Genomic DNA, 19,107 nt, shown 5'->3' with positions numbered 1-19,107 from the left:
CTACAACTTAGCTAGCAATTTGCCCGTGTTTCCTTCTTTAACTGCATTAGTGTGGGTTGCTATGTGGACTGGTGTTACTTCATTTTGCTGCTCCCGGAGATGACAGTTCAGTATGAACCATGGTAAGCAGTGCTGACAACAGCCCAACAATAAACAAACGGGAATAATAAACTCGTTGAAGACACTACCTCTTTTAAACCACGGCAAAACCTTTCAAACACCCGTTTCATATTGCCACCCTTCTCCATGGATATCACCCTGGTGTGGTCCTCTTCATTAATCCAGATGAGAAATGTCTTGTCATTGTTATGCCTGGTTAAGAGCAAAAAAAAAAGTATCTTTAAAAAGACAAGCCCTGAAAAATAACTCTCAGTATCCTTAGCTTTATCACAGTCTTGCAGGGCTGTGGAGGGGTTAAGCGCGGCAAAATAACATTCTTCTGCAGAGTTAGGGATTTGAGCTGCTTTCACAGTTGGATCCCCCAGGCCGATGGCATTACGCGGGTTTCTCAGGCACAGCAAGAAGAGCAGTTTTTCTGACTAAATTATGCTGCCACGGTTCTGAGCAAAGAAAAACGTGTTGTCCTCTAGCACGAGCACAGCTGGGAGGTGCAGTAAAGGGAGAAGCCAAGCTCTGCATCCTCCATCACCAGGTACAGTTTTTATTGTTCTTAGAAAAGTGTGCAGCCAGGAAAAAAATCCTGCCGTTTACATGCTGCTGGGGGCCAAGCAATACTTCCTTACTTAATTGTATTCTCCCCTAAATCAAATCCCAGTGCCCTCTGTATTGCCTGGTAGCACTGGATTGCTACATCAGCCAAGTTATGAGTCCAAGGACAGCAGCTGCACGTTGCTTCTGGACAGCGCATTAGCGATGCTGACTTGTCAGTCCAGATAAAAATGCCTGAAGATACCCACTCCTGCTTCAAAGAGATCAGTCATGGCTAGGTTTATTAAGTGCCGGATCAAACCTGAGGTCACTTTTCCTGGCTTTTTCTTCACTTTCTCTGTCTTCTACTACAGCCTTTCTACAGCACATAGAAGGTGATTGATGGCATCAGACTCATTCGTACGAACAGTGGAATATTACCAGGTTTGAAACACATGGAATTTGAAAGTTAAAGTTCACCAAGAGCCTGACTTTCAGCTGGTCTTTAAATGTGACTCTCTTTTTTGCACTTTGAGTTTGCCAGATGTAAACATCCTGTGCCCTGACATTATGGTGACCCGAGGTCCAGTTACCTCGTCTTCAGTCACGTACGAATGATCAGGGGAGGGTTTTCCGAATAGACTGAGGTTGGCCTGACTCAGCTCCCTCCCTAATTAACTAAGTCTCCCCATTGCTTTAAAGAACACGGAGGGAGGCCATGCTGAGTGCATTTAAACTGTGCCATCGCTGCCAGTGAGGTCGGTGGGAATAGTCCTGCAGCCCATAACAAGGACAGGATTGCAATCTTTATGAGCAAAATAATTTCTAGAATGTGTACTCTTTTTGACAACAGTTTCTTGCAAGAGCAAGGCAGGTTTTTTCCAAATGTGGCTTACCGAAATAGTTTCCAATCATACTAATTTTTTTCCAGGCTGCCTGATATTTCACATGTAAAACAAGCCAAAAACCATGTCTGTTTTATTCAGGAGGTCCCTGGATAGTACTTATATTGTTGGTACTTCTCCTGTTTGTTTGTAGAGACTATGAATGGGATGCCTCAGATTTATCTTTTTCCTCTTCCCGAGATTTAGATGGGGACCAGAGAACTAATCTGAAGCTTGTTGAAATAAAAAAATCCTCACAGATTTCCAGCAGGTCATCGGGTTTCATGGGTGATCAGGTTTCACAGCGCCTGCTCCCTGACACAAACCACCTTTAGCTCATCGCAGTAATAATACTGGCTATGCTTCTGAACATGAGCCAGGATTGTCATACACTGCTTGGATAACAGCTGGGGTTTTTTTTCCACATAAAGTCCCATCCCCTCTGAAAGTCCTGAACCTGCCTAGGGCAAGGAGACAGGCTAGGTGATTCCTCAGAATCCTTTTTAGCGTAATTTTTCAGAATTAAAGCATCTGGTAATGCCTAGAAGTATACCAGGATGGATGCCCCCATCCTCTGCTTAGCTGGTATGTGTGCTGATCTCAGAGCTATTGTCCCTTTCTCTCCCCAGAAAATATCTTATTTGCGCACAAAATATGTCAAGTGTGTTGTGAAAGTAGAAACAGACCTAGAACAAAATCGGGAATTCAACTTCTGTATTTCCTTTTTGTCCAGTTCATGACTGGAAAGGAAGGGTTACTTTCAGCTCTGGGAACTAAAATAACACTCTGTCTCTTGACAGTGAGGAGGGGGACAGGAATTTGCAATGTGGTGTCCTGCAGCTGTAGGGCCGGTGGTTCCCAGCTGACAGCACAGCTACAATCTGGTGTTAGAGCTGCTTTTGTAACCTCAGCTCTGCCGACTCACGGGCTGTTTCCCAAATCAAATTTTTCTCTAGAAATAGAAAAAATGGAGACAAAAAGCTAAAGAAGGAGCCATGTCCATGATAGTGTGTTGTGTGGATGATATTAGTGATGGCTTCTTGAATATAAAGGTCTTACCCATTCTGTTGTTTATTACTGGTTTTTGATTATTTCTTTTTTTTAAATTAAGCAAGAAAACTTTTTTTTTTAAAAGCAAACTGAACATGCTGTGAGTATAGGGGCAGAGTGGCTGCAAAGTTAGGACAGGCAAGGAGATTTGTAACACAATCTTTAAAACACAACACAAGCTTCTGCATGTCAGACAACATACCAGATTCCTCTGGCATCTGGCCAGTCACGTGCCATCCCAGCACATGTTAGCAAAGGGGACACTGGCTTATCAAAGAGAAAATGGTCCTGGACTCCGAAACGGGGCCAAAGAGAGAGAGAAAGAGAAAGAGAGAGAGAAAACAAAAAAAATATTCAAGTTTATTCAAGGAAGCAGTATAATGCTGTCTAATACATTTTATGTGAAGGAAATCAGCACACAAGTAAATCCCATACTACAGCTTGTGAATCTGGTTCCTTCTTCTGAAAACTAAAAGCACTTTACCCAGGTGATTTTCTTGAGTCTTGCAGATTCTCACTGACATTGGTAATATGACCATGTTTTGCCAAAAATATTTTTCAAATGTAGGGAGGAATGGGAGGTGGAGACCTAATACCACATACACATACCAAAGGGTACTCTGGAGGGACCTGACTCCTAGCACCAGAGATGTTCTCTGTATACAGACAAATTTCAGGGTAGGAGAAGGCAATGAGTTCTTAAAGACTGAAAAAAAAAAAAAAAAAAAGCTAGTTCTGAAAAGATGTTTCTCCAGCACAGAGATTTAGCAATTTATTCTGAGCATGAAGTCAAGGTAGGAATTAAATCAGTGCTAAGCTTGACCTTTTGGAATCGCAGACTTGTTCTGTTCCTTAACAGAGATGCTATTTCTGATTTAATAAATGTAGCACTTGCTGTGCCACTGGCTCGCCACATTCCAGATCATTTAGATTTTTTTTTTTAATGGAGCTGTTTTTTTCCCAAAGCAAATAAGTATTTGATTTTCATGTGTGTGCTGAAAAATTATTAGTTCTTAACTCCTCAAACACTGTAATATCAAATGTTGTGTGGGGGTTTTGGGGTGGGGTGGGGTGTTGTTTGTTTGGTTGGGTTTTTTTAAATCTAGGGTTTAATTAGGAATAGTGAGGCAAGCTATGCAGAATAAATATGACATGGTAGACAAGTTGATACGCTTTACTTCTTTTACCCCTTAGTGGAGAATTTCAGGGTTTCATCTTTGAATACCCTGTGGTGGACATGATGCAGCCAGAACCCCAACCATGCAGAAAGAAAAGGTTTTTCCTTTTCCCTCTTTGCTCATCACAGGGACACAACATTTCCTTCCTCAGCTTGCTCCACTCGACACTTTTGCTTGAAAGAAAAATTCCCCTTTTTGCAAGAAAAGCACTATTAGTTTCCCTTACGTGCATATGGCCCAAATCTGCAAAGCAACAAATGCCTCCTGCGCTGAATGCCGTTCCGCTAGCACTGATTTGATCTTACAGAGATCAAATGGTGCTTATTAAAGGCTGGTGGAAAGCCTGATACCATATAGTTTCAAGGCCCTAAAGTACTGGAGGATGTAAGCAATGGTATAAGTTAAAGATGGAATCTGAGGTTACCACATTCAATGCCCTGATTTATATAAATTTGCATTACCATAAAAACAAACAGAACAAGGTAAAATCCTGAATCAATGAAGCCTATTCCACTTGCCAAAGGACTTAGCCTTAAACCATTAAGGAATTATATTCTTCACCCTCGTATTTCAACCTCTGCTTTCTGAGGAGCTCTCTTCTGCTGAAAAAGGCAATGAAATAAAACCTACAATAGGTCATCAATATGTTTTCAATAAGCATATTACCAAGGACATTCAATTAAAAAGTTACTGACCTTACACAAATTCTTAACTCCTGGTTAATCCAGACTGTGACACCTAGTTCCAGGGTTATAAATAATTATGTTACTTCATCAGCTCCCTTTTGGTTGATGTTATGGATTAATGTGCCATGAATATAGCTAACAGGGTGCAGCCATTCCTTTGGATATTTAAAATGCACATTCAAGGTTTGTTTGACATGTCACATGCTGTGGCAAAATCCATGATGAAAATCCTTGTGTTTCCATCTATGTGACAATGAAAACTCTTGTTATGGGCCTGATCCTTCAAGTCCTTAAACACAGTTACAGGACTGGGAAAAGGTCACCTGGGTGCAGTTGGCTACAGCCATTTCAGGGAAATTAGAATTAGTGTAGTTTTGACATTAAGAAATTACAGCCAAAGCCCCCCACCCCGATAGTCCAGAATACAGATAATATGTAATGCTTATCTCAATGTAGTATTTTTAGTTAGAATGGTTATTAATATAGAAAATAACAATCTTTGCTCAAGGAAATGACCGAGAAAAAGTCCTGAATTTACTTTGTTATTTGTCCAAAGAGGTGGCAGCAGCCATGTGTATTTGATTTGACACAGACCTTGCTATCTGGAATATAACTCCATGTTTCAGACCTGCACAGTATGTACTTAGCCAAAACATAGACCCTGGATGATTTGCCATTATATTAAAAATATTGACAGGCCATTAACTACTGGGTTAATGCTGTGATTATCCTCCTTAGCTACACAGGAAAGCATGTGCCCCAAAGAAAGATGAAGATTAAGATAAACGAGAGTAAATGAAGGTGGTGTCAGCACTGGAGCTATACTTACGTTGATAAGCTGCTGCTGATCCTTCTCGGACATATTGGTCAAGCTGTAGTACTTTCCAGAGAGGTCTCCTTTCAGCCCAGAGAGCGCGGTGACCACAACGTTCTCCACCTCTCTCCGCTCTGCCCTGGTGCAGGCAGGAGGAAGGCTGAGGCCCCGGATGCTGCGGCCAGTCCGCACCCGTGATGAGAGGACATAGTGCTCGTCAAATTGACCGTGGGTGATCTGAAGGAAGAATGTTTCATTAGTTCACACACAGTCCCCCATGTTGTACTTCACCATTAAAAAAAACAAATCCCATCGTACAAAAAGAGGGGCATCTTTCTGCCCAGGCATGACGACCTCTCCATGAGATCACAAATACTCAGGGTACCAGAAGCCCCTCAGTTTCAGACACCAGGAGGTTTTTTTAGGAACAAGTTTCTTTTGCTGAAGGAATGTGGCAGAGTAACCAGCTAGTCCTTCGTGGTCCCAAAATATGAAGGAAACACGATATGGGCAGAGGCAGGGGGCCAGGTACAGAAGATCTTTCAAAAGAGGAAAGCCCAAGAAGATGCTAAACCACAGTGTAGTTGAACTATGAAGGAAATACTAAGCAGCAGCTAAGGTTTGATCACGTGTATGTGCGCGTAGTGGTCAACTCCTGCTTTCATTCCAACCCTTAGGCACATGGTTATCTGTAAGCTCACGAACAGACCCACAGTGCCAAGTGAGACTGTGGCCCAAATGCTTAGTACAGTTGAGACTGATCCCCTTGCTAGGAGCAAGGTAGGGACGCAGCTGTCTTCCTGTTAGGGCCATGAGGGGCATCCCACTTTCCTTAACCCTAAAATTACTGTCTTTGGAGTTGGATCAGGCAAAAGAAAAGTACTATTACATACAATATCATCACTGTAAGAAGCAGCCCTGAACCTCTGTTGTCTCATTATTTTATTTAAATCCTACCTTGGATGCATCCAGGTCCGTGTGATGCTTCATTGTCCGTGGATCATAGCCATTATGTCTCGCTTTAATGACAGGGTCAAATATCTCAGCAAACACCTGCGGAGTCAAGAGAATCTAGAAAGAGTCTGCAGCATCACAGAAGCACTTAAATGAACCAGCTTCAGCCACAGGAGATGTCCCCTGGCACAGGCTCTAGGTGACAAACTTAAAGAGGGCTTTGCAAATGCAGACAGGGCTAAATATGAAAAGAGGGGGTGCTTTTGACCTAGACAGTGCTCTGTAGTGGTTGTTCATCTTCACAACAAAAAGAAGGTGCAATTGCACCTTACCTAAGTTACAAGGTTACTCTAGTTACCACAGATAGGTACTGGATGTTGTGGCAACCAGATTAGGCTTCAGGATGTATTACCAACCAGAACACAGAGTCCCCCGGCAGCTTGCCTCCTGTTCTTAGGTCATGCAGGAATACCCTATGTCTGCACTGCCATGGGATATTAGTCCTCGTTAGAGCCACTTGTCTGAGGTGTATCAACACTGATCACAACCACACCTTCATGCGGATGAGGAGCAGTGGCACATCTAACTGGGTAAACTGAACAACAGGAGCTGCTAGTCCAGGATGCCAGATGTCCCAGTCCATCCTCAGCAGCCCAGTGTTTGGGATACTGTTAGGAGACTATATAATAATAGGTACCATTGTATGGTAGACTGAAGGAAGAGGTCAACAAAAATAAGGATTTTCTTCTCTTTTCCTCTTCTCCTTATTGCAGAGTTAAATAAACCTGTCCACCCTAATGCCGTTTGCCTTCAGTTTTCATCATGATACAAAAGCTGTGGCTTAACGATGTCTGGCACTTCCCAGAAGACATTTTTGTTTCACTTCTGCCTCTGCTGTTCCACAATGTAATTTGCACATTACCTTTATTTTGTGTGTCTCAGGGTTGCATAGTTTTCCATAAACTAAGTTTAGTGGTAGGAAGGAGGGCAGCTGCTGGAGGCAGGTAGCAGCTGCTCCCAAGCAGGTACATTTCAATGTACATTACAACTTCAATTGCAGCAGAGAGGGCACCTGTGGTAACGCCTCATGTTAATGCATTTTCTAATGTGTAAGGGTAGGGACAACACCATCTTTACGCACATGGCCTGCCCCTTATGTACTCTCCGTGATACAATTTATCTTAGGAGCATATACCCTATCAGGAATCTGTCTTCATCTAACGAGCTCCTGTGAACAATAGCATGAAAACTGAAACAAATATGACAGTATTGTGGAAAAGTTTTACCTCATAGGATTCTTCATCACCTGCGACCATGCCCACAGTTTTAATGAAAGGATGGCCAGGATTGTCAACCCCGGTTTGGATGCACTGGTCCAGGGTGTAGCCGTTGGGAGTCATCTTGTCCCTTAGCTTAGAGTAAATGGCTGGTGTGAGGCACTCAGCCATGCAGTTGTTATGTTTGCGGAGATCAGGATAGTCTGCACTGAAGAGAAGAAGAATCCCAAGTGATTAATGTGGCACCTTTGAAGACTAATCCTTGCTAGTTTATGAAGCTGTTAAAGGGATCATGAGATACAGAATACACAGCATGGTTTAAAAGTATAATTAGTTCTTGGTTTATAGTTGCATTGAATTTTAGGAAGGAATGAGGATTCAGGTCACTGAAAGTACCCCATGTTGCACACTGGTGGGCCACCACAGCAACAGGCAATTGCAGCTTTCTGCTACTCGGGGCCATCAGGAAAATGAATCCCAATGAGCTCTGAAAGTGTTCTTAAGCCCCATTAAATCTCTGCTGAGACACTCTTATTCAGAAATAAAAGAGCTCTAACATAGTTTTGTTCAAGTAGGAACGGAATTAAGTTTAGCTGAAGAAGTTTTTTGTAATGCGGGCTCAGGTGCTCTCACAGCTTAGTGGACATTGGTGAGATGGTCTGCTCTATGTCAGCTGGGAAGCTAGCTCTTCTACAATACATGGGTTTGCTTTAATGGCATTGTAATTTACAGAAAGCTGCATGGTGTGCTAAGCCAGGGAACATGAAGATGTTATGCTTTGCAAGGCATTTTTGCAACTGAGTCAGACCACATCTACCTTTTACTGGTAATGCTTTGCTGTATGCACAACTCCGTTATTTCTATAAGAATTTATTTTAACTAGGATACTATTCACTACTTTAAAAAAAAAAAAAGTCTGCCAGAGCCTGGTCCATATTGTTTTTCACAAGTATGGCCAGGAAAGTCAGCCTACACAGAAGAAGGTCTGTAATTAGTTTCTAATCATCAGCCAGCCAGTTTGTAACAGAATTAGGTGTATTTCAAGTACAGTAGTTATATGGGAGATTTCTTTACTACTTGCATAATGAAAATATTTTCACATTTCCTAATGGTAGAGTCCATGCAATCAGCCAGTCCAGTAAGTTGAGCTGCAAAGTGTTTGATAGCTGATGAGATAAGATAAGGACTAATTTAGTGCTCTGCCTAAAATTTGAAACATTTTTTAGGCTTGTCATTGTTCGGCAACGGGGTTTTTTCTGAGTGTTGATAATATCTCACATCCCTGTTTTCTGGTCTTGAAGGCCACTGTTGGTGCTACATAAAACTGGGGTTATTAATAAAGGGTTTTTCAGGTCACACCGCCCATGGACAGACACACAGGCGGCGTGGCCACATGAGGACTCCGCAGCTTTGATAGGGATCTTCTTCCTCCAAAGAGTTAAACGTTGCTCCTAGCCCAGTTAACAGGACGCTGTGCTCACCTGACTGCCTAACCCCAAGTGCTTACCTTGGAGGGAAGAGCTTCCGTTTCTCCTGAACAGCAGCCTTCACATTTTGCTGGTTGAGGAGGTATCCGGTGGTTAGCACCCCTGTGCCTGCGGCTGCAAAGAGTGCAGTGGTTGCACGGCCAGCCAGGAGACGACAGAAGGTGCCAGCCATTCCTCTCGGAGGGTACGATGTCTGGAAGAGAAGACAGCCCAATGTTAACCCCATAAGTCCTCATGCAGTGCAAATGACAAGTAAAGCCTCACTTTACATGGTAGCCTTATAAGAGAAGAAATTTATTTTTATTACTGATTTGCACTTATATAGTGTGTTCAGAAAAATGGTTAGTATTTGAATGTATTGTTTCTATACATGTATTTTTTCTATTTAATTCTACTGGGATTATGTCTGAGGTACAGGAGATCTCTAAGTCTAGCGGAGAAAGCTGCATGTTCTGTGAAAGTCTGAAGAAGACAATGCACATTTTTTCTTACAAGAATCAGAATTTGACTAGTATTGCCGGTGACTGTGAGTTCCTCAGGAAGATATAACTTCTGTTTAAATAAAGGACACAAATTCCAATTTGTGTCATTGACAGAAGCTTATTCTTAAAATGGGATTCTGGTAAGTCATCTTTGGGAAATGGGCATGGAAGATTTACAAGAAAACATGACCTTTCCCCCAGGATATGCTGCTTCAGTTGTTTTTTCAAAGTTTTTAGAAACGTAATTGTTTATGCAATCTCCTCACCATTCTTTTGGAGGTTAAACTAAACATCTCAAAGCATTTGGTTTTATTCTCAGTGAACAAAGTGTTCTGTTTTCCAATAATTTTCATGTAGATATGGGTTAGTTAGCCCCAAACCCTGTACTTCTTCGCCTTTTCCACTCCTGTCTAAAGACAAATGCAATGATGCATCTGTATCTTCTCACTTGGTAAAAAGATCTTCTCATCTGCTTGCATGGTTTTCTGTTGCAAAGCAGTATCTTCTTTGTACTTTAGTCACATATGTCAGATGAGAAACACAGATGTATTTCAAGTTTGAGAGTCATTTGTTTCATGTCCTGTATCTTGTTTAAACAATTTTATACCTGAATTTTGTTGTTTTGTCTTCTCCATGCCTTTGAAATGCAATATACATTTATCTAACTTTCCTTCCAAAGAAAGGTGCTGACTGATTGACAGAAATTTCAATATTTTTTCACTGAAAGAATTTCCCTAAAACAGAAATGGGGAAAGACCACACAGGGAGAGCAAATTTTTTTTGTCCCATTAGGAATACATTGTGATTTCCTCAGCTATTCCGAGTCCTCAAGAATTAGTTGCACAGCACTAGAGTATAATGAAATATGTGCTGACACCGGGATGGGACAGGAGGCAGATCATCTACCCTAGCCTTATCTTATCTCTGGGAGTGGCTCCCCTCCATATATGAATTCGTTTAGGTGAGAGTTGCAGGACAGGCTCTCATGACTGCAACAGGATTTCTCCCTCCCAAAATGCAGTGGGAGAATGTTTGACTGTAAATCAAAATCAAATATGAGGTTTGTGATGGAAGTTTTTCTGCTGCCTTCTTTTCTGTGTATTTAGCAGATGGTTGTCCCAGTTTCAGCTGGGATAGAGTAGCTAGTAGCTGGTATAGTGCCTTTTCACTGTATAGCATCCCCATCCTACACTCTGGAAATATTTGCTTATGACTAATCTGCACAGAATTATTATTGTTATACCTAAGTGTCTGAGAAACAATACATGTATTTTCACAGCAGCTCTATGTATTTAGAGTTCTGTTTCACAGATACCATCTTTACTGCAAGGAATTGGCTGGCAGTCAAAATCCTGTCCTGAAAACTAGAAGCCGTATCAAAATCGCCTTGCAGGTGATGACATTATGACTTCAACGACTCCAGGCACTCATCAGCATCTCCAACAGCTTGGATTTTTTGGGAGCTTCTGAATCCTGTGTCACTTTAAGGGACAAATCTGGTCCAGGCATCTGATTAAATCAGAGGAATCGGGTGCAGTATGTATTTAGAAAGAAGCATGAGGCCCAACAGTGTAATTATAATGCTTTAGAAATAATAAGAACAGCGCACCTATTGATTACAGTGTGTACCGCAGCCTAACAGGTAAAGCTAACAGCCCCAGACAGGTCGTTATATTTAGCCATGTCACATATGGCAAGGCTGCACTGTATTGTTTGCTGCTTTCACATAACCTCCATTCCTTGTGCTAATGCAATGTGACGGGAAAGTCCCATCCTTTGTGACAGCAGCTATTGATTGACTGGCTGCATATTTTTCTACCTTAGAGCCTTCTCCAATGATCAAGAATGCACAATGGATAAAAACAACGTCCCAGCCAGAAAGTTACTCTCCGGATCAGCACGATGTTGTGGTCTGGGACTGGAAGGTAAGCACAGCATGCTCTTCGCTAGGCACTTGGCATTAATTTGCTCCGGAGGAGCTGAGAAGTACATGGGAGCTCTGCGAGGGCGAAGGATGCTAGAAGCTGCTCTCTGTGATTTCTTTGCGAGACAAACTGTGCTCGCTGAAGTTGTTAAAAGCTACAGGTTGTTTAGCTGCCGATTCAGTGCTTCTTGTATCCTTCGCTTTGCCCTCGCAACAGCTATTGGATAAGAGAGCGCCTGATACTGAGAGCACCGGAGCATTCTGCAGAATGTGGTGTGCAAACAATACCCTGGGTGGCTGCAGGTAGCTTGGCATCCTTGACTTTCAGGCTGAACTACACTGTGTGCCTGAGGTATAGGGTTGTAACAGAAATCACAGCCTGTGAACAGACAGAGAAATGAACCACCTGGAAAAAGAAATAGATGAAGCTGGGGGAAAAGGAACCAGTTTGAAAAGGCGAAGAGACTTCCTTGGTAACTCAAAGGGTAAAGGCTTTGTGCCATGGCTGATCTGGGATATCCTACAATATCCCTACATATCTAGGGATATTGTACCTCACTCCTTCTGCTGAATGAGTATGAGTACCCCACTCCTCACTCTTATTTATGCCTGTCTTTGACTGGATGTGCAATGCCGAGCTTTAATCCCTAAAGCAGATCCTCTCAGCATGGACAGTTTCATTGTCCCCTCCTCCCTCGTTCAGGCAGCAACAGCAGTTTTCTCACCCTTTCAGGGTCTGATACATTAAATGGGCCTGTACCTTTGGGGCAGAATGACTGACTTTTGGACACCTGATCAAGGGCAGATTTTATGCTCATAAAATTATTGTCCTTTTTGAGTTTAATAAAGTCCCATAATGCAAGTATTTTTCTTGTTGGCAATGTTATCTTCCATTGTGGCTGCATGCCTCGTCCCCCGGGACATTCTTGCCTTGTTGGATCACAGAAAAGGTTTTCCTTACCCTGAGGCAGGCTCTGCTTTACCTGACAGATACTTCTCTAACAGCTCTTAAAAGCCTCCAACACTGGAGATGCCACAGCCTGGGTAGGTTAACTATCTAAAAAAAAAAAATCAGAGTAAGGTAGGCTTTTTTTTTTTAAAAAAAAAACAAAAACACTAATGTCTAACTACACATCCTTTGTTACAGTTTAAGCCCAGCACTCCTCAGCCTAACATTTCCTTCCCCAAACTTTGCAGTTCAGTAAGCAGAAGTTCAGTTTCTGTCTTTACCAGTCAGTGCCTCAGCTTTTTAAACCCAGTCACTCCTGCAGAAAAGGTGACTCTGCTGAGAAGGTGACCTGACAAGCATCAATCAGAGCATCACGTGGCTGCTGCCTGCAGGAACTGGGAGATGACAGCTGGCCTGATCTTCTGCTTCTTAGGTAGAACCTTCTGACTGCAGCGTGGCATTGCCATCGCAGGGACCATCATTTGTGACTGTCAGATGCAAAGGGTCTAGGGGAACATGAAAGTTAGAATTTCTTATGAGAAGAAAAACGTCATCTGGACTGTTGTGGAAAGGGGACTGTAATCTTTTTTATCACAGTGGTGTAACTCCTGATTTAATAAATACCTCTTGCCACAAGGGTGGGCTATAGTTCTGAATAGAAATGCATATAATACTACAGCACAAACTGAGTCCATGTTATACCTTGCACAGGTAGTCCACATACAATCAAAATAGCACAAATAGACTTGCGCAAAAACCTGGCGTACAAGTTCAGCAAACAGGTTTTACATTATAAGGGTGCATGATGAACAAGATGCTTTATTTAATAGGAAACAAGACCGTTTTGGTTTGGTTTTCTTTTTTTTCCCCTGTAACAATAACATGATTTCTAAGTAATGCATTGCTTCAAAACAAACATTTCAAAAAGATCCATTTTGAAAGAGTCTGAACAGAATGGTCTCAACCTAAAAAAAATTCTCATCAAAGGTATTTGTCAAATCTGACCTCAAATCATTAACAGATTTAGCTGTTTTTTTCCCCACAGAAAATGTCAACCTGCCCTAACAATATGTTTGCACCATCACCACCTCTGTGGATTCAGAGAAACGTAATTATTCCAGCCAAAGGTGGCGTTAAAGGTGTAAGGTTTTTCTAAGAACACTTTACCAGAAATACCATGCTGTTAGGCCTCCACTGTAAACATTTCACTTTCATCGGGAGAATTTAACCACTGCACAGCCTAAAAAATGAAAGTGCACGCTTTTCTTTTGTAGGCATTTCCTAAGGCTCTTCCCTTGTGCTCATGATGATAGAAAATCCATTTTCTCGTAGATGCCTATAGTGCTATCATAGCACAGCTGGGAAGGGGAAAGATTAATTTTTCAAGAGGAGAAGAACTTTTGTGATTATCAGTTTTAACCCTTGAAGAGGAATCGAGCACTTGCCTGTGCTGATCAGGTGTGCGGGAAGGAAAACACCTGCATTAGGAACGCATCTGTCTTCCATTTAAAACTATCTAGAGAGAGTACGGTCTGGAGAAGATAAAGGAGTTCCAAGGGTTAATCAACCTGAGTTAAAAAAGTAAATAAAACTCTTACTTTTGGCCTGCATTTGTTTGTCTTCAGTTTGAATCACTGGCCTTTGTTATTACTTTTATCGGTTTGTTGTAGAAATTTCTACTCATTATTTGTTCCACACGTAGCTACTTAATAACCATCACTTTTTATGTCTCTCCATGAGATTTTTATCACATTTTCAAATTTATTAATCACTCTTTAGCTCTTCCCTGAACTCTTTCCATTTTGTTTCATCCTCAACATCCTCCTGATACCAGAATGGTCCTGTCATTCCAGTAATGGTTGTACCAGGTCTCCAAAATGGAAGCAGCAGAGCGTCTCTGTGTCTACTAAATAGCTTTTGCATTCGGAAACCGTATCAGCCCCTTGGGACCGCAGCAGTTCACTGGAAGTGCACACTGTGGTCATTGCCTGCCAAGCCCTGGCCCCTTTGGGAGTCGCCCAGTTCCCTGAACCGCGGGTAGGGAGTGATGACCGCAGTCCTCAGCACGGCCTAGGGAGCTTCCTGACTGGGGAAGCCAGGGAGCTATTTCTGATATGGACATAGATACGCTTCCGAGTAAAATTATGTCAGGGGGTTGTCTGCAATAACAGGAACCTGGTTAACTTCAGTCTCTATCAGTCCCATCGATTTTTTTACTATCACTTTCACTTTCCCTTTAAACTGGAATGCTTCCTAATAAGCAGAGAAGTTTTCTCCTCTGTTGGGGGATTCTGAATGTACTGATAAAATATTCTTCAATGGTTCCCAATTATCATTTATGGTTTTCTACTGAAAAATTGTTTCTCTGCTAAATGGTTTATAACTGCACCAACCTTGCAGAATTTTCAAGTTCTTTCAATGCACCACAAGCTACATGTGAATTTGGACTTTATTTTTTAACACATAAGACAGAATCAGCTGCATCTAAACCTGCACCGATTTTTAGTTCTGTGAAAATCTATTCTTCGGTTTTCCAAATGGGGTCTAATTTCTATGGTATTGGACACACCACTTTTTTTGAGGTATTAAGCTTAATAATTTTATTTTATAGATTTTAATGAGATTCTTAGGATTTGTGGCAGGAGACCTTAAGTATGTGTCACTCAGATAATACTCTGATAGTAATAAGACTGTTTTTCCAAAATGTAATGGATAGACACAGTAAGAGTCGGACAGCTTCTCCCTTACTAATTTGACGATGTGGGGATTTCAGTGCATTGTGTAAGAAATATTCAGAGATGTGATCTAAACTGAACTGTTCCAGCATAAGGCTGTGACAAAGCTGGAGCACCGTATGTATTCTGTACGCAGACCAGCAGAAGCTGACACATCAGGAGACACAGCAGTCCAAACTGAATTAATGAGAACTGGTATTTTGCAGTGGGGAAGTACACATTGGAGTGCTAGCTCAAGTCCACAGATTAGGACAGCGCTGACCTTGTTGCAGGCTGATGGAAAGAAGAGCAGGCAGGGAATATGAGGGAGAGAAGAGCATGAGCTTCTCAAATCCCTTAGCAGATGGCAGAAATACAAAAAATGGACCTCATGAGCACTGCGGTACCAGCCTGTGCCGTAACTGGAAGGGGGCACCTGCTTCTGCTGCACATGGCATCACTCGGGTTTGGCTCACCAGCTCCCTAATGTGAGTGCCAACGTTGCTGGATGTCATGCAATGATCCTATTCAAGTCATTTATCTCCTGCTTTTCCTTAGCACACTCGGGGCTGATCTCCTCTACTGCCACTCAGCACTTACAACACATCTGTCTTCCTTTCCTTTGCAGACAGCATGGACTTTAACAGTGCCCACAGCTGGGCATCCTTTAACCGCCGAAGGTGGAGGGTAAGATATACATCCCAGCTGGTATCCAGGATCAGGTGGGTTTTCTACAGGTAAAGCTGCAGGGAAGGTTTTTTTTTTTTTCCTTGTTAGTCAAGTGTGCTGCAAAACACTCTGATGGCTCCCAGTATTTGAATCTGACAGCTTTACAAAATGCTTGGACATCTTGCCTTGCACATTTTCCCCTTATTACGTCATTCTGCTCATACTTTGGTTACTGGCTTTGTCTCATGATAACTAGTTAAGATGTCTTTTGCATCCCTCTGGGATTACGCATGCCTTTGTCCCAAGGGCAGGGCATGGAGCACAGCTCAGTGGCTCTGAGAGTGGAATTTGTCACTGGCAACAAGTCCTTTAAAGTTTTATTACCAAGGTCACTTGTGTTTGTGTTATTGCTTGGAGAAAGCAAAAATAGTGTACCGGAGAGAAGAAACACAGAGCAATTGTCTCAGAAACAGTTGCTGTGTATCTTCCATGCATCAGGTTCCCTCTTACAGTGAACAGTTTTGATTAATTCCTTGCAAGTCATCTTGTGGAGCGATGTCTGCAGTGGTTAATTGTGAGGGGAATAAATGCAACACTGACTTAAAGTAACAGCCACTAAGCTGTACAGCACGTAGTGTTAAGTGTCTGCAAAAACAAGGTTTCTTCACAGCAGAACAAAATCATTCCCGTTCTCTCACCACATCGACACCATAAAGGGTAAGCAAATTCAGAGTCAAAGTGGCATTGCCTTTTCCAAAGCAATATTCCCATATTGCGTGATGACTTACAGCCAGTGAATCAGCAAAACCTGTCTGAAAGGTCATGATCTTAGAGGTCATAGCCTTTATCTCTCTGCTGTCCCCTAAGACGTGCTCAGCTACCTGTAACCAGCCTTCAGGACATTAATGTCTTGCCAGGAGGTTTTAAAAGTGTATTTTAATATATGTATCACCTACCACGCACAGAAGGTGGAGACAAAAGCCAGCAGCAAGATTTAGCAGAAGTCACTACTGCAAATTTGGTGCTGGCTGAGAAACAGCCCAAAGGATTGCAAGTATCATTTAAGGTGGAGGGGCTGTTTGTAACCACAGTTTGAACCCCAGGATGGCAAAAATTGGAAAATGCCTATTTCAGGGCCTTAAACCAGTTTTCCCTCTTATTCACAATACGCCTAGATTAAAGCATCTGTTAAAGGTGAAGGTAGTCTCCAGAAGAAATATGGCTTTTGTACAGCAGGTTTCTCACCAACACTAAAAAGGTCCTTCTTCTAAATCAACAACTTAAGAAAACTCTGACATAGCAAAACTCCCCTTGCCGCTCTGGCCAGAGGCTGCAGAGTGTCTCCAGGACATTTGATTCACAGCTACCACCGTGCTCGGACTGCCTCAGCCGTGTCCCATTGCACGTGGAAGTCCTGTGATCTGCACATGGGTGAAGATGTTCCATCCCTCTCTGGGAACTTCAGAAGCGAGTGAATCATCAGAAATGCACAAACCGCCTCTTTACCCTCTAAGGAACTTGCGAACTTTACTACTACTTTTAATATTTAAAAAATAATGCTTTTGCCATTAATTCTTTACTTTCTTGAACTTCTTTTAAAGAGGAAATCGTCATCTCCATTTTGCTCTTAATCTGTTCGAACACAGGTATTGGTTATCCTATATTTCACACTAGGCAGCACACGTGCTTTTAGCCAACGAAGGAAGGAAGGTACAAGGGTTACAGTGACATTTCTGGAAATAGAACTAGATTAAATATTTGAACCATGTCATGGGTGGTATTAATTGCCACACCATGTGATCCTGAGCGACATTTTAGAGGAATGGCAGAGTCATAGCTAAAGTTCACACAGGCTCATAATCACAGATAATGTATATGCACATCTTAAACTGTTAAGCTGTTCAACTAACGGTATCACTGCAATGAGCTGAACTTTCACGTGGTGGAGGGAGAAGGAGACTGGTCTTTTATATTTGAGAAGTAATTTCTTTGAGTCATCCTTAGCTTGAGCTAAAGCCTACAGATGCCAGTGGAAAGTTTTCTCTGCCTGTCCATGGAAGTTGCTGGCACCTTAGAAATATGTGCAATAAATGTCACAAGTGACTACATGCATGAGACACCATTTTTAGATGCCCAGAAAATAGTTTACATTGCTCTTGGTTTGCTTTATCACTCTACAGGCTCAGAGGATAAGATATCAGTTAAAACATTAACTTATATTAATGTTTTTATATTTTATATATATTTTTGTATTAATTAATTTAAAACATTAAATCTCGTAAAGCAATATTGGTGGGGTTTTTCAATTTCTCATAGCTCATCCTGAGCAAGACTCAAACTTTTCTGACTGGTCTGGGCTTAAGATAAAATCTCTGGAGTGCAGAAACAATGTCAGTGGAGACATCAGTCTAACTGTGCCTCAATCACAGCACGGAATATCTCTATGAAAAATGAACTAAAATTCAGTATCTTTCTCCTTGTAATGCCAGAGGTCAGTGAATGGTTATAAAAATCTATTATCTGGGGGAAAAAAAAAATCCAAACTATGAATCTATGAATAGATTCGTATGAGTAGAGAAGACATGGAAAAGACTCTTCATAGATCAGACAACTACTCTTTAGTAACACCTCAGTAACTCCTCAGTAACTACCCCTTAGTAACAGCATGATTTTTGATTTCTGTCAGCTGAAGGTCTGACCCGTCAGACCCGACCTGGTGAGACTCAGAAGCCCAAATTCTCCTACCGAAGCCCAACCAAGGTCCTGGGAGTGCTTGCCCTTCTGAATCAATCCAGCACTATTTTACGGTCTAAACCCCTCATCTCCGCAGTGCAGAGAACTGCAATCAAAATTACAGAAAACTTACTGAATTAGAGGTGTTTTCTCTGAACTTGTTACACATCTGCAAAGGGATTTATTTTTCCCTTACTTAAACTGTTACTGAAGGGTCAGCATTTGAAGCAGCTGTGCAGTGAGCTGGCAGATTTTTTCTTGCACCAAGTAGTTATGTGAATCAATAAATTATAACCAAATTACACCACATCGTGTGGTGCTTTGAATGCATTTTTAATAACCATTGTATTCAAAATGAGGCGAGAAAAGCAATATAGGTAGTTAAACTGACCTTGAAGCTGAAGGTAGAGACGTCCTGCTGCCTGCAGCGAGCCCAGAGTGTAAAGGGAGTAACAAGTTGGTGCGCTGACAGAAGCCCAGGTAATATGAGAGGGGGGAAAAGGAGGTGAGGGAAATGAAAATAATTGCTGCAGTGGCCAATCCTATTTCACTGGGTTACATGAGTGACATTTGCTCGCACAAGGGTGCCCTTGAGGACATCAGCGGGATGTGGCAGGAGGGGGGCATCTAACAGTTGGGTGATAGCAACATCATCTTT

The 19,107-nt window shown here is 42.0% G+C and overlaps 1 protein-coding gene across 1 annotated transcript in view; it reads right to left on the bottom strand.

The window, feature by feature from the left end:
- CKMT2 (creatine kinase, mitochondrial 2 (sarcomeric)) overlaps positions 1 to 18,947 on the bottom strand; it is a 26,027-nt gene extending 7,080 nt beyond the window's left edge. The window contains exons 1-7 of the mRNA XM_009331774.1: positions 18,841 to 18,947; positions 8,999 to 9,171; positions 7,501 to 7,699; positions 6,218 to 6,313; positions 5,276 to 5,497; positions 2,785 to 2,870; positions 189 to 312 (exon numbers count right to left, since the gene is read on the bottom strand). Of these exons, the coding sequence (XP_009330049.1) occupies positions 189 to 312; positions 2,785 to 2,870; positions 5,276 to 5,497; positions 6,218 to 6,313; positions 7,501 to 7,699; positions 8,999 to 9,150 (879 nt within the window). The 5' untranslated portion in view covers positions 9,151 to 9,171; positions 18,841 to 18,947. The remainder of the gene's footprint in view (positions 1 to 188; positions 313 to 2,784; positions 2,871 to 5,275; positions 5,498 to 6,217; positions 6,314 to 7,500; positions 7,700 to 8,998; positions 9,172 to 18,840) is intronic.
- Positions 18,948 to 19,107: the final 160 nt, after the last annotated feature.

The sequence above is a fragment of the Pygoscelis adeliae genome, unplaced genomic scaffold (genome assembly GCF_000699105.1).
Source record: "Pygoscelis adeliae isolate BGI_AS28 unplaced genomic scaffold, ASM69910v1 Scaffold19, whole genome shotgun sequence".
In the NCBI taxonomy this organism is placed as follows: domain Eukaryota; kingdom Metazoa; phylum Chordata; class Aves; order Sphenisciformes; family Spheniscidae; genus Pygoscelis; species Pygoscelis adeliae.
This window is presented reverse-complemented; position numbering and strand designations above follow the sequence as displayed.